Source organism: Acromyrmex echinatior, chromosome 1 (assembly GCF_024713525.1).
Source record: "Acromyrmex echinatior isolate Ae372 chromosome 1, ASM2471352v2, whole genome shotgun sequence".
Classification (NCBI taxonomy): Eukaryota; Metazoa; Arthropoda; class Insecta; order Hymenoptera; family Formicidae; genus Acromyrmex; species Acromyrmex echinatior.
This window is the reverse complement of record NC_141852.1, coordinates 23,658,608-23,675,202: the sequence shown is the minus strand read 5'-3', so window position 1 is coordinate 23,675,202 and position 16,595 is coordinate 23,658,608. Positions and strand designations below refer to the sequence as shown.

Here is a 16,595-nt window from a genome sequence, read left to right as displayed (position 1 = left end):
CCCTAAGCAGTTTTATTATTCTTACTAGAATAATTAAAAACTGAGATCCTGCATGACAAAGATCTTTATAAATATAATTTTGGATTGTTTTTTTACCCTGAGAGAAAAATATAAATTTTAATAAATATTTGTTTGAATACATCTAACTATGTGAACATTTTTCCTAAGTATACTTCTTGTAGGATAATGCGATTCTTAGATGCGAAAAAGCGTGGTCCTTTAACAAAGGCGGCCATCAAAATTAAGCAAAAGGAGCCATCAAAAGAAATTAGCATATAAAAGTATAGGATATATGCATAGATCGCATGAAAGGGTGGCATGATGACGAGAAGACAGCCTCATATTCCGCACGTTTGCCGAATAAATTACGCGATTTCTAATTAAGTACGACTAAAGTACCTATTAGAGTTGGCTGGTAATCATTCTTCTATGTTGAACGACATTTTTCCCATGAATTCACAGTCATACAATTCAAAGCGCTGCCTACGCAAATCTCATTTTTACAAAGTACTGTTCTATTTTAATGAAAGAGAGATTTCCTGTCTTTAATGCTCCCTCTCTCTCTCTCTCTCTCTCTCTCTCCCCTTTCCCCTCTCTTTTTCATATAATACACATTAATATTATATGATTTATCATAATTAACTCTGCGTAAGTATAAAGGATAGACAATTATATCAGTGATAATACACTAAATGGAAAGATTGACTGAATATGGCATAACATTTTTAATTGGCTGCAGCAGTCAATTTTTGGTTGCATCATCCTATCGAAATCATATATTGACATTGCGGATAGGCTAACGTAACAAAAAATTGGCTACTGCAGCCAATTAAAAATACTGTGCCATTATTTTACTATCTAAATTGCTACAGCACCAACCTTTTCTTTTAATGTACGTATTTCACAAATATTATTTTTTTTTATAAATATTATATATTATTATTTTCACAAATATAACCGCAAATTAATATGTCGATTGAATAACGACTCTTTAAGAGAAACTGAATCTATTAAATAAATTTTATTCTTTGACAATAAATGGCGCTTAATAATAATACGTTATATGCAGCAGAGCATTACAAACAAAGCTTAACACATTCTGGTCACAGTGAATAGTTTATGAACATTATCCGATCATTACAATCTATTCAGTCTACTCTATTGTAATAATTGCAATTAACTGATCGAACGATTATAATTTATAATAAGAATATAACAATTGTACACTATCTCTATTTTATTAAAGAAATATAAACATATTGATACGATCTTCACTCTTCGGCTTCAAGACAACTTTTGAGACATTTTTACATACTAAGAAATATTCTGGGTCGCTATCGGCAAGAGTGATGTGAAAAATATGTTTGCTTAACACGTCAGACTCTTAAATTATTACAGTTCCGACTATTTGTCATTTGTCAATTTCATATACCGACGGAGAGAAAAGAGAGTTCAGAGACAGCTTCAACCAAAAATATCCCCGGACCCCTCGGTAGAATTACCATTCTCGCCATTTCTCCACAGCTCGTCCGACCTTCTTTCGCGACGGGAAAGACGAGACGAGCTGACTACGCGACCAATTTTCATGGCGCGCGACACCGGGACGAGTCGCGTATCTCATTGCAGTAAGCGGACGACCCAATTTCATAACAATGCAACCCCCGCCAGTGAGAGAACGACCCTGTGCAAACGAGAGACGCAGGCAGGATAGAGAAAATGGAGATGGGAGAGGCGGGCCGTTTTACCGCTACCTGCAGACTGCAACAAGGCGAGCACAAGGGGTTCCGCAATTTAGAAGGACACCGGTTTATGAGCGCCGTGACAACGGTTATTTATACTTACACGTTAAACGTAAGCGAGAGAAAGTTTGCCCATGTAGTATTTTGTTCACGTCGAATGATGCCTGGCTTTGCCATCCGTTCGCGATTTGTCCATTAGAATTCATTAGACTCCGTAATTTCTAATTACCGCGGAAGAGGACGACCGACTTTCATAGAAGCCACGAAAATTACGAGCTCGTGAGATGATAACGAAGTACTAAAAGACGTAATTTTAATTTGCAGAATTACTCTCGCAGGAATATGCTCGCCAAAATAAAGCATCGCTCCCAAGTGAAATAACGTCTCCGAGAAATGAATATATATACATTTATATGTTTGTCTGGAGAAAGGTCCACGGAAGGCTTAATTCGCGCTCGACAACAGAACGAGGAGAGAGAGAGAGAGAGAGAGAGAGAGAGAGAGAGAGAGAGAGAGAGAGAGAAGGAGGAGAGGAAACCTTCCCCACGTACAGCGATTTTACGCGCTCGCGTGAGTCGAAATTCATGCGGCGCAGGAACTGATATTTCCCAGAAAATGAATCACCCTTATACAAACGAACCGACACACCGCGGTAACAGCGGCACAATAGTCAGACAATAGCAAAAGCGCGGGTGGTTGCTGGCTGGTAGCTAGCGAAAGGGACTGGATGACGGGGCATGGGTGGTGAAAGGGGAGGGAATAACGGTGGGATGCGAGTACTCGGGAGATGCGCATAGAGCGAAGGTGGGAGATTTCGTGGGTCGCTTCTCCCTCTGCGTGTATGGAACGCGTACAGGTGGTGAGAAGAACGAAGGCAATGAGGGGGTGGACGAGGATAGATGAAGGGATGAAACTGCGCTCTCCAGACGGAAGCGGGATGAAGGTGCGCCTTTCCGCGTACAAACCGCGCCGAGCCGCACCGCCAAACATCATCCCCATCCAACCCCGCGCAAATTAAATAACCCACATCCATTAAAGGCGTTACTGTTACTCTTCCGGGTTTGTACTTGGTTACCGAGCACTTAATGTCTAATTAACGTATTACGCAAATCGCCTGATAAGAGCGAGCAAGTACGCGAGCAAACGTCGCACAGATCGATAATTTATGATTAGTCTGCACTCGAAACCCTCCATCTTTTCCTTCCTATCGTCGCAGCGCTATTCGTAAGTTATAAACCGCAGATCTTCTCTAGTAGAAGAGAGAATTAATCACTTTTGCCGATAACGAATCAAATTTACTCTGACGAATTTTATAATAGATGAATCTTATACGTCGCAGAGATCATTTTCGCCATCGATTCTTACGAAGATATTTTCGGCGACCAACATATCGTTGTCTTTAAAAACGCAAACCGCATTTTCATTTCAAGAATAATTATAACACATTTATGGCCTGGTTCTGGTAGAAATTTTTCTTAGAATTCTTCATATAATTGTTATATAAATTTCAGAATTTCTTTGTAATTATATTACTTTTTAAAAAACTTCTCATATTATTTACACGAATTGGAATGCTCCTATATCTTTTCTATTATTAAAAAGTAAAAATAGAATTCTTTAATACACGAATTCTAAAATATTTTAAGATTTCTCATTTCATAATTTCTGAAGAAAACTTATAAAAGATTTGAAGAAATCCAAGATATATTTTCACACATGAATTTAACATATAATACATTTTTTAAATATTATTATAAAAGAAAATATTATTATATAAGAATTTTTTCACCACACAAGAGTGAGTTCGAAAAAAATCTTATTAACCTGAATACACAATCTCTTTTCGAGATGGTCTTAATTGTATTACGTATTTAAGTCATTTATTTTGAAGCCGCGTGGATAAGCATAATCTCGGGAAGCTTATCAAAATCAATATAATCTTTATATTCATATAATCTTTAAGGTTCACGTATTTTCAAATAGATTGGATGCACGAACGGTTACTGAAACTGTTTTGAACACGTTTTTACACGCCATCAAGCCGTGTCATTAAAAATTCATCTCATCGCAAACACAGTAACGCTGCTTATCCGAAATTACACTGCCTTAAAACTGTTCCATAAGCGTTAATTAATTACACTACAACTACTTACGAACAATGCATTAAAAAATTATAAAGGCTCACACAGCATAAAATGATTTTTTAGCTAAAATCAAAGCTAAAAGAAAGTTACACTTTTCTACTTCATAATAAAATTTGTGCTTAATATCATTTTCGTCACATTCTAATATAATATCATATCACATTGTATAATAATGTATCTTTAATAGCTTAAAACATATAACGATCAAAAAAAAAAAGCTTTTATTATTTAATCACTACATATCCACGCCTAAATTTTCAATAAATAGCTAACATATGCTTTTTAAATAGATATTTCTAATAAACTTTAATTTCATAATGTTCAACAATTTTTATGCTGTCATCTTACAAGCGTTCTAACAACTCGAAAGATCTAAATTACATGAGTACCTTTTAAATAAAAATAAGAAAAACAAATTGTAAACAGATTTTAGCGATACAATGACTGATGATGAGAAACATTTCTTTCGTAAACGCCGAGCGTTATCACGTGCACCTATACACACATATATTCAAATGATCGTTCCTTGGTGTTCATGAAATTTAAAACCTATCGATCCGCATACAGCAACTAGATTCTCACGAGATTGCTCCTTTGAGGTCTGGTCAATCGCGGCGGCACTCATAGTCCTGGTTTATCAAGCTGCCCTTCACTCTCTTGCAAGGCTTTCATGAAATTTAATAGGATGTCCGATATATTCTTTGTTTTTTCATGTCAAGTCGGTTCATAAGAAACAAAGAACGCTAACATATATTTTTTTTTTTTAACCTTTACTACCTCTCGTATGATCTTTTACTTCTTTCTTTTTTTTCATCATATTTGATTTTAATTATCCAGCGCAGTTATATATTGAATATTATCGTTGGAAAATATTTTCAATTAAATACAAACTATCTATAATTACTATACGTTTTCTTCCAATATATTTCTAAAATGCATTATTGTATGGACGGCTTATTTTGAAAATAATTTTCATTAAAATCTTATTAAAACCGACGAATCTCAAACACGGTATCCAGTTAAATTTCTTATGTACGTTACAAAATTTGATTGACTTTGAAAATAAACGGTCTGCATAAGAGAGATTTTAATCTACATTTAATTGAGGGATTATATTATGCACTTCGCTCACTATCATCCTCCTCGAAGAACCAGGAAGATTATTTATATATTATGCTCTACTATCTCCTATGGAAACGATACTTCCTATCTCGTGTTGGTCGCTGGTATCTAATAGCCTTCTCCTTATTCGTTTCGTATAATAAAAGGCGGCATTTTGCAGAAAGACGGAGTCACCTCCGCTTTTACGCTCGCTCGAAGGCGCTTTACGGGAAAATTCAATAGATAGCCGGTCGATGGAGGATGTTGTAGAGATTGTTCCGTTGTGTGTGATCTATGGGGGCACCGTGGCCGGGTCTACCCCACAGCCTTTTCCAAGTATCGAAGTGCCTGCGACAACTCTCTTGTTCGATCCGCCGTTCTTCCTGAAACGAGATCCAAGTACGGAATGATTTGTAACGTTAGAGAAAGACTGAAAGAAAGAAAGATATTCCATGTAAAGTCACACTTAAACCTTAGTCATACTTAATAGTTGTAAAATACTATACTAATATGTAGTCTCATTTTGTAAACTAGTGAAAAAAGACGGATTTATATACGATTCAAATATAAATGTTTTAAGTACGGTGCAACAGAATTGATGAATTGTTGGAAAAGATATATGACAGAGGGAGAGAGAGAGAGAGAGAGAGAGAGAGAGAGAGAGCATTTAAAAAATGCCATTTTTATTAAAACACTTCTTTTAAATATATACGTTTATAAAATAAGCGTCTTAAGTATTGTGCACACTACAGAATTGATAAAGTGCTAAAAAAGATATATAACAGGTCTTAGAAATGCCATTTTTCATTAAAATACTTTTCTTTATTTTCTGGGTTTCTACGAAAATTATATTAATTTAATGATAAATTAAATTAGACCACCAATGTGAATAATATAAATAAGTAAGTAGCGTCAAGTATGGTCGAGGCTGGATCTTAGTACTTAATAATATTTCTATGTAAATCTTAAATACAGCTTTCCTTTAAATAAATTGCGCACTGATTGCTATCGAATTTGAAACACAATCAGTAAACTGAAGCTAAAATAGTATTACAAATTAAATTGAATAATAAGCCTGATTATTCAATTTAATTTGTGATACTATCTTAAAACACTACAAAGAATTTATTGCAAAAAATATCATCTCAATCAAGGTATATTAATTTTTAATATTAATGGAATATTAGTGGAATGTGTGTAAAAAAAATATAATAAAATATAATAAAATTAATATAACAATATTTAGTATTAATACAAATTTAATTTTTACTGCAGTATTCACACAGAAATTATTCACAAATTACATTATCAAATGGTTTTTAAATAACAAAAATCTTTTTTCATTTATGAACAATGTAAAATAATAACAGGATAATCAAAATAAAATTGATCGAATATTAAAAGCGAAGTATTTTTAAATCGATTTAAATCTAGTTTTATTTTCGATCCGTTTCCATTCAACGAGTCTTCTTACAGACCACTTGATTTCATCATCCGCATCATCGGTATGTGAGTGCGCATCAATATGATTCAATGTAACAGAACGGCAACGAAATTGCCAAGAGATCGGTACAATTAATTCCGATTCAAATTATCATTCAACGTCGCGTAATCCTCATCGATCATACGGCACTTACCAACGCCCTGTCCCGCTTACGTCGTATTTGCTCAGCGAGATCCGCGATGTACTCTCGATTATCAACGCCAAGCGCGCGAAGCCTGTAAAAGAAAGGGAGAGATGCCTGTCATACTCAGCTTTCATATCCTTTCTTTGATAAATACGGCACCCCTGCGGAAATGATGGGAGCACATGCGCCAAGACGCAGATTACGGGAAATAAAGGTTTGAGGGGAGTAGCACTATCTAGGACGAGCCACATTAGATGTGTGTGTGTGTGTGTGTGTGTGTGTGTGTTTCCTTGAACGAACTATTTAATATCATCGCATCCAGAACGTGAAGATAGAATACGAATGAGATTGACGGAAGGATTCGAGTGTAAATGTGTGGAATGTGTGTGAAAATAAAATATTCAATTTTAGAGAATTCTTGAGATTAAGAAATACCTTTGCAGCAAACATGGCAAAAAAGAAAAGTAACATTTAGCAAATCTAATGAGAATAGGTGCGTGCGTGAGTGTGTGTGTGCGCACATATACACATAAAAGAAAATATTCTGACTAAATCAACAAAAAGTAACCACAGAATGGCCAAATAGAATTTCTAGTTATGAAAACTTTTCTAATAGGTCATTCATTTTAGATATCAATGAAGCAATGGTAATCCATTCTTGAGTTAAATAACACTTTGTTATTTTAAACTTCCATCTATGTTAAAATATGAATTAATTCATTGCTGTGATAATTTATTAATTTATTGCAAGCATTGAATCAATCCATGCTTGCAATAAATTAAATTTGTATCAAGTTTAATAATTTTCTTAAATTATCTTGAGTTAAATTAATTATAGTTTAGTCACTATTTTAGTTTTATCACTATTTTAGTCAAATTAACGACATATTCGATAGGAACAGTAGTGACATATAGATATTAAAAATAACTCAAATTGGATATAATTTTTGAAATTTACGAATTTAACAGTATTTGAAACTGTAGATCTTGTGTGTATATATATATATATATATATATCTGCGTAAAAAACTATAAAAAAACATCAACTACAAATAGACATATACAAAAGCGGTCGCTGTATCTTTAATTAAAAGCTAACAATTGTTAAATGTTAACTTCAAAAATCCATACCATATGAACTCTTTCTATTTTAATCAGTTTGTTCATGAAAATATTTGACTTTTTTTAGAAGAACTTTTCTATTTCTGCGCATTCTTTTCTAAAAATAACAAAGTGGTTTTAAACGGCGTCACCTGTGTTTGCACCATCATGAACCATAAATGTTGCTGGCAATACAACCTAGATGATCTATCTTTGATTTATTTTTGAATCATACGTTAAATTAAGCCAACTGGTGCGAAAAAAGCTTTCCATTTGACCGGTTCCAGTCATCGATATTTTCTCGATGCTTTGAATAGTCTTTAACGACTTTGTGCTCATAACTCGCACGAATACCTCGCATAGCGGTATTCGAGAACGCGCGCAAACCAATCGAATGTAATATCGATCCTCGTGCAATGTGTGTCGCCAAATTAAATGCTCGTGCCCGCAGTACCGAGGTGCTCTCGCGATTTTACCGTAAAAAAAAGAAGAATAAACAAAATAAAAACACGATAAAATGCCTTTTTTAAGTGAATAACGCCCCGGGCTACACCGCCGCATTTTTTTTCTCCGGGTTATCGCCGCACGGTGACAGATAATCGAGGATGATTAATTACTACAGGCGTGCCGCAGCGTTTGAATGTCGGCCCACTGTGTTATAAACAACATTGCACACCTCCGGTAACGCAACTTTCTCTCATATGCTATTCCATTAAACGTTATCAAAGTGTCTCGTTACATGTCAGGTTGGTGCTGCTTCTGTTCGCGTCTGGCGCTACGACCGTTTACACGCAGATTTATCGAACGATAAATCAGCATTATCCTATCGGATGCAATGCCAGAGAAGAGTTACATTAATTACTCAATCAACTGAATACAGAACTTTGAACATTAAATATATTATATTTATGATGGAACTATCATGTTCACAATCATATTAGCCACTTCCTTTCTTTTTCTTTCTCTTCAATATATAATACATTTAAACTGAATATATATTAGGTGTTGCAATTAATTCGTAGCGTTTTTAATGAAAGAATGTTATTTATTTCACATGAGCATTAAAAAATACATTAATGAAAGTACTTCCCATCACTTGTAAAACGCTACGAATTAATTCCAACACCTAATAATATACTGAAGTATATTATATATTCAGTTTAAAATATTATAACCATACTGTACCATACTGAAAAAGTATATAAAGTTGTATATATATATATATAAAACTATGTTATTCATAACTTGCGTTCATTCTCAGATAATATATATTTATTTTTTCAACTAATTCAAATAAAATAAAAAAGTATTTTTTTCTTTTTTTCCATGCGATAATTTTCGAAAAATTTTATTCGGAAATAACTGATTGTCAAATATTCAAATATGACTTATCATACGTATCTCAAATTCAGATTTTCCAGTATATACATAACATAATTCCGCGAGGAACCAGAAATACATGTTTTGAATTTTTCTCGAAAAATTTTAAAATAAGATTACATTTGTGTGCATGAAATGTCACTGTATAATGATATATTTATGCAGGAAGCTTATACGTAAATCTTCCAATCGAGTATTTCCAAAGAGAATTGATTCTTCCTTCGAGAAGTAAATTCTTCGTAGAAAAATATTCTTTTACGATGGCAATGGAAAATTATGCTGATGAATATTTGGAGTGCACTGGGAGGAAAATGAGGGTGAGATTAAGCAGGAACAGGTGAAATGGTCGAGGTCGAGTGCATCCGGGTCAATTGGTTGATTACCTGTAATGTAGTTACATCCCTCGAGTGCCGTATTGCCGCTAACCAATTCTCCGGTTACCGTCGTGTCTTGTCGTGTTTGTCATACTTATAAGGCACCGAATGAAAAATTTATTGTAAATGAACACGACATTATATGACCGAGATATTGACATTTACTACGCAGCGAATGTACGATTAAGCGCGCGTCGTTCTACTCATCTCGTTTTTCATTTTACGCTTTACACGAAGGCGTCTCAGATTTTCACGTCAGATTGTTAAATTTAAAAAAAGAAAACATGTCGAGAATTAAAAAAAAAGGGGAGACTAAAAAACAGAGGAAATATACTCGGGAGAATGTTATAAATTTCTGTCATGTTTCGAAATATAAAATAAAAAACTAAAACCGATATATCGTTCCTTTACTTCGAAAGTGACACAACCTGAAAAATGTGATTTATCATGAATGAGTTAAGTAAATCAATTACCATATCAATCATTAAAAGTAACTAACTTCAAAAAAATCATTAAAATAGTCACAACTTAAATAGTCTCACTTAAGTCGCAACTTCAGTTAAAAAAAAAATCGTTAAAAATCATAACTCAAAGAGGATGTTTTTTTTAGTTGCAACGGAAATGATAAAAATTTGATATTAAAAATAGATGCTTTTTACCGATATTATTGAATTCTTCAATAATTGTTTGCCAAGTTAAAAAAAGAAATTTTTCTCCTTTAACGTTTTGAATTGTATCACTTTCGAAATAAAGAAGCGATATATTTAATAATAGAATTTGCTTAATTTAGATTTATTTAATTATAGAGAGAGTTCTAACAATCTGCTCTGGCATTTATTATTTCCATCAGGGAAGGGGAGGAGGGGTGAAATATCAAACGCATCTTTTTCGATTAAATGAGTGATCAATAAAATTTTCATCAAGTAAATTGCGGGACAACAATAAGGACTTTTAATATCAATTACGGTAATGACTAAATGTACGTGATTACAGCTAGTTACGTATTTATACCAGACATGCTGTTTATTGATTATCCTATCATCTCAACATCTGTCACCCTCAATGTTTGCAATTTAATGTGACACGATAAATGTCATTGGATAGCACGTTATAAGTGTAATTCTTGAAAGTACAATATTAATAAGAAAAAAACACAAAACAAATATAACTTTCAATTATATAATGTAAAGAATTATATTTGAATAATTACGTAAAAAAGAATTACACTTAAACAATTATGTAAAATAGAATTGAATATATCGATAATTGGAATTTGTCGTTTTATTTTGAAACTCGAAGCAAAGCGACGAATTGTTTTGCATTCATAGAGCGACGAATCGATCATTTTGGAGATAAACAAACCAATATTCAAATACAGCCACCAGCCTACCCCTACTTACGATTCTATCGTGTATCCCGGACGAGTGGCATCCGTGGCGAGATATCGGCTGGACTGTGGATACGACTGATGGCGTCTGCTGGTTAACAAAGGTACCAATTCGACACCACCCGTAAGTTTATACACCTGAACCTCCTCCTTATAGAAATTCCTCGGGTCTTGCAATTGTGTTTCCGAAGCAATACCTATTGGAACAAAAGACACAGAGACGAGATTCAAGCTCCAGTAGCAGCGAGAAGCATACGGTAACCTCTGCTATTTACCTGGCGTCGCCCTGTCATCGTAGAATTTATTCACGTCCACAACAGCCGGAGGGTCCGTGTTCCTCTTGTATAGTCTGTCGATGGTCGAGTTGCTCGTCCAACCCTGAAGCAAGTTGAAGCTTTTAACCAGTTAACGCTCTTCTCTTTTCTTTATAGTTACGTTTAATTTCGTTCGCCAATTCGGTACTTAATATTTTAAACAAATAGAATTTATTTTAGCGAGCATTTAAATAGATTTTTATATTTTACTATTCTTATTTAACACATATCTCGTACAACTATCTTACAAAAATCTCGTGATGTAACATACATTTCGAATCTCATCTTACAGAAAGAAAAGTATATTATTAATATTACATGGTTTTATATAAATTTTTTTTAACGTAACATTTTTATAAAATAAAAAAGCGTTTTCGAAATATTACTCCGTTTTTATTTAAGATTATTTTTCTTCCAACTCTTTAGATTCTTTACTTCCGTTCTTCAAGAACTTCTACACTGAAAAAAAAATTTGTTCAACTAACTAAACACTGCTTAACATTGAACAGTTTCTTAAGCAGACTACGGTCGAATTCAATTAAATAAAATTTGTTAAATTAACCAAACCTGCAAACAACTAAATGTGTTTAATTAGTTGAACAAATTTTTTTTTTAATATATATAATAATTTATATTATATCATTAAATATTGAGATATTTGCCGAAATATGACGTCGATGCAGCATACATCAGGATACATAAGCCACAGAATATAAAATTGAAGTGCGGAAAGATCAACGCCTCGAATAAATCCGCAGCTTCATAATCAGTAGCATACTCGCGGTTTGATCCGACCTGAGTCAAGTCGCGCGTTCATTCATCAATGTCGGTCTCATTAGCCGGTTGGTTACAACAAAGCCCGTCAGCTTATTATAAGAGGAAAAAAAACCGTGCTATAAATCCGCTCACCATAAATCCATATCCGCACAGACAAGTACACGGCACGGCGACGAGACAGAAAGGGAAGTCGCGCGCGCGCGTCTCTAAAGATATTATGCATCTGATCGGTATAAGCATAATATGAAGGAGGTTGCAAGTAATAAGAGCGTTACTTAACTCCGAAGTGGAATGCGCTAATAAATTTCCGTCTAAACTTTCCGGTCGCGCTTAGGAGGGCGCCCGGAGGACCGTTCAATTAGCTCGGTAACGCGCGGCAAAGTTATGCGCGTTGCGCACGTTCGAGAGACGGCGGAGCGGTTAATTAAAAATTAAGAGCCACATGCTTCTCTCCTAGGAGACATTCGAGGAAACCGAGAGCCAGAAGAACTCTGGCGAAAATAAAAATTGTCGCGTAAATTGAATGTAAGAGGAGAGTGACAGACGCGAAGCTGGAAAGTGTAAATTGGAACAGTGCAACGTAAAAGAAGTATTTTAAGAGGTAGATGCCTCTTTTCGTTGTTCCAATTTACGTCACCTAGAAGCCTTTGTTTATGCTTCCGTCATTCTTCCCTTACATTCGACTTACGCTCCGATTTTTATTTTTGCCAGAAAAGTCCGCGGAAAAATTCGGCCCAACGTTATCACGGGAGGGACTATAATCTATGATGTCCTCTCTTTTTTTTTTCCAGTACACGCAGCGCGCGCGTCTCTCAGAGAGACGGATTTATATTTGCGAAACGAATGAATTACCGTACGGCCGATTGCGTTTAATTGATAACACCACGCTTTCGTATCAAATGACGCACGATTGTTACGCTCTGCGGAATAAATTCACCGGTCGCGAAAGTCGTTGCAGTTATCGATCGCTTCTCGCTCTCCCACGATTTGCACAAATAGCGCAACCCTGTCCAGTGCCATTAACAAAAGTAAAAACTTATAACGATTACTGCAAATGCAATTTCGCCCTGCGAAATTCTACAAAACCAGGCCAAGTAACTTTAGATTTATGCGCGTGCATTACGCGCAATTGAGAATTCAACGTTCTTGGGGTCCCAAACGCACTATAAAAATATTTCACGTAAAATTACAATTGTAGTGGATATTTTTAAGACCTGTCAAATGTGGTATATTTATGTACAGTGAGTACAAAAAGTATTCGTATAGAGAAATATTTTTTAAAAAAGCTTTATTTTTAAAAAGTAAATATTATCCAACGAGAAATGAGTCATCGAATTGATGTTGAATCGATGTAAAATCGATGATTTAAACACCAATTTGATGTCGATTTAACGTTAATTAATGATCATTTTTTGTTGGATAATTAACAAGTTATTCATAAAGAATAAAATAGACTGTATGTTTTCTTAAAATCATATATACCAAAATGATGCGTATTAATTATATAAAATATATCATCTGAAAAATAAGCGAAAATTAAAAATTGTATTGTTTGAATGCTCAAAAAGTATTCGTACAGACGAGAAATTTAAAATCAGGAAAGCTTCTAAAATCAGGAAAACATGCTCATTTGTTTATATTAGAACAGAATGTATTCATTTATCATTGTATAAAATTGCTAATTAATGTTTATTTTCTATAAATAAGGCTTTTTTATAATAAATTTCCTTGTATGAATACTTTTTGCTCTCACTGTACGTAAATAAAGTTACAAATCAAATTACTCGTCTTTGTAATAATTAAACAATTTGCAAAATTAAATTTACAGTAATATTATATTAATGTAATAATTAATGAATTATGCACAGCTTTTCTTAACGCTAATTAGATATTCGCTTCTAAATTTCCTTAATTGGTTTTTGCGGGTTCAATGTATTTTAAATTATCTTTGTTTGAAATAAACATACTTAAATGATTAGAGGTAAAAATATACAGAAACAAGTACACGGTTTTGATAAAATATCCAAAAATTTAATTAGATACAGATTTGAAAATAATTTTGTTAGATTATCAAAATAATTTTATAATTTTATTTTGATAATTATATAGAAAACTCAAGCATTATATGAACAGTACTATAAAAAAATTTTGATATTCTAACAATTAATTTGAGCGTTTTACAAAATTATATATATTATTTTGGTGATATATCCAAACAAAATTATTTTCAGATTTATATTTCAATTTTTAGATACTTTATCAAAACAATTCTTTCCATATATTAATTTTTGTAAAAGCCTAATTTTATGTATATTTCCACTGTAAATTATGTAATTTTACGTACTTTATTACATTCGCGCAGCCCTCATGAAGAGACAAAATTACGCGTGTGTATCAGTTTCGGGTATCACGCGTACTTTACTCCCCCATCTTGGACTAACTCGTTCAATCTTGCATACGGACGTAATACGCGACTCTCATTTCCGTTTCGCGCACCAAGATAGTTAATTGAGCGGGCGCACGTGAGCCGTAAATTTACCGGTAACATCACAAACAGCATTAGTCACTCCGTTTCGATGAAAACGGAATTATTGGAAATTACACGCGCGAAATTGAACGCCAATCTCCTTGATGAACTTATATTTAACTGAAAACGTCAGTGTCCAAAACTGGCGGATACGTAATTTCGAAAGCGTCCATCTGCAAGGCTGTTTATTACTAAATTACACGAGAAAATCGGAATCGCCGCTGCATCAGCGATTAGAATTACTATTGAAATTCCGTTTCTGTCCGATTACACGCGCGCGTTCGCTCGTATAATTGAAAGATAGGTCGTGACGTTTCTACGATTCCCTCCATCGGAAAAACGCAGCACGATAAAGTGATTTCCCGAGAATTTCACCCGCGAAAAACCCGGCCGAGCTTCGCAGTTAGATTAGCCGCATTCGTCATGCGGTATACAAATAAATACGTGACTTCTCTTCCCGCCAGCCAGTTTATTGCATTTACTGGTCGCGCGCACGTCCACGGAAAAAAAAAAAAAGAAGAAGAACGAAAGAGGAGAGATTTCATGAACCACGATTCGGCGCACCTCCGCGCGAAGTGCGGGCGCAATTTAATTTCTTAGTAAAAACACCCTTTCCCCCTTTATTTTATGTATCTCCTTTCGCAGTATCTCTTTACGCGGTAAATTACAAAGCACGCATAAAAAAAGCCAACCGCGATTTACTTGCGCTCCACCTCGGGATTAATTGCGCAGCAGTTCACCCTGTGAGAGAACAGATAACTTCTCTGTTTTTAACGAGAGCGCGTATCGAACAATGGATATCGCACCCCGTTCTCCCACATAAATTTGTATCGCGTACTCGTTTCATGTTCCGGTATTTCACCTTTCTCTCCTCTGTCACTCGTTTCGTCCATCAAAGAGCATGCACTTTTGCTTTTCCACGATTGATACTTTCATTCTTGATGATGTAAAAAAATCAATAATCTTCCTGCCGAGTGAAATAATTTACCGGTGCGTACGTGATCCAATGATGGAAACAGATCACGGCCGAGCGAGGGAAATAATTGAAAAGTTTCGTGCAACACCGCGCTAAATTCTTGATTTACGACAACGGCAAATCTCTCCTTCGTAATCATAGAAGAAAATATGTACATAAGCTCAGAAAGAACTTTTGCTAAACTATCCAAATAAACTATAAATACGAATCTGAAAACAAATGTTGTTAGATCATAAAAATAATTATATGAATAATAGAATGCTTGAATTGGTTGCTAGAATGTCAATACTTTTTATAAAATTCCTCATTCAAGTATCTACATAATAATTTTAATAGTCTAACAAAACTATTTTCACAGATTCATATTTAGCTAAATTTTTAGATACTTCAACAAAGTCGTTCTTTCTGTGATAATTATAAAAGTTTCAAAATGAACGTATTTAAAATGAATGTATAGCGCATATGCAACGAGAGTTGAAATAATTTTATTAAAAATAATATTAGATGGAGAGAAAAAAGAGATAATTTTAGAACTAGGACAAATTGAATTATCAATTCAATATATTAATTTTTTATTATAATAAAAATTTTCATAAAATAAATATCATCAAATCATTCATTTTTAATAAATTTTTACATAGAAAAGTTTTTAGATTTCATAAATATTTCCGAAATTTATCTTATAAATAAAAAATCTAGTAACCGCAAAAAGTACTAATTTTAAAAGTGACTTGATAATATTATTTTCATTTTTCAAGAGTTACGTATTTAAATATCTTTACTATTAAACAAATAGAGTTGCAAATATATATTTAATATGTTATATTATATTAAAAATTGTAATAAACAATTTAGATTCACCACTGTGTAATCTAGCGCAAGAAGATTTCCAGATTATCTTTCTATCGTCTTGGTAAAAAATGTATCAAAATGGACTTATCTCTCTCCCGCAGCAAACCCTTCAATTACCGCGACGTCTATAGTTTGCGACCCCTCGAGGCCAATGTTCGTCAATCTAACAGGGTTACTCTTGCGCAGCGGTAGAAAGTTTTGATGCAAAGTTGCCAGTACAGGCTGACGGGGGATACTCCCATTTGCTGTGACAATGTAATTTCGTTATCGTTTCAATTGGTTTCTCAGCAGGAGG

The 16,595-nt window shown here is 34.1% G+C and overlaps 1 protein-coding gene across 6 annotated transcripts in view; it reads right to left on the bottom strand.

The window, feature by feature from the left end:
* Positions 1 to 1,006: 1,006 nt before the first annotated feature.
* LOC105152239 (uncharacterized) overlaps positions 1,007 to 16,595 on the bottom strand; it is a 37,158-nt gene continuing 21,569 nt past the window's right edge. For all 6 annotated transcript variants that reach the window (XM_087403943.1, XM_087403937.1, XM_087403933.1 and 3 more), the window contains 4 exons: positions 11,130 to 11,232; positions 10,868 to 11,051; positions 6,622 to 6,703; positions 1,007 to 5,367 (listed from right to left, as the gene is read on the bottom strand). In XM_087403943.1, coding sequence (XP_087260069.1) covers positions 5,221 to 5,367; positions 6,622 to 6,703; positions 10,868 to 11,051; positions 11,130 to 11,232 — 516 coding nt within the window. In that variant the 3' untranslated portion in view covers positions 1,007 to 5,220. The remainder of the gene's footprint in view (positions 5,368 to 6,621; positions 6,704 to 10,867; positions 11,052 to 11,129; positions 11,233 to 16,595) is intronic.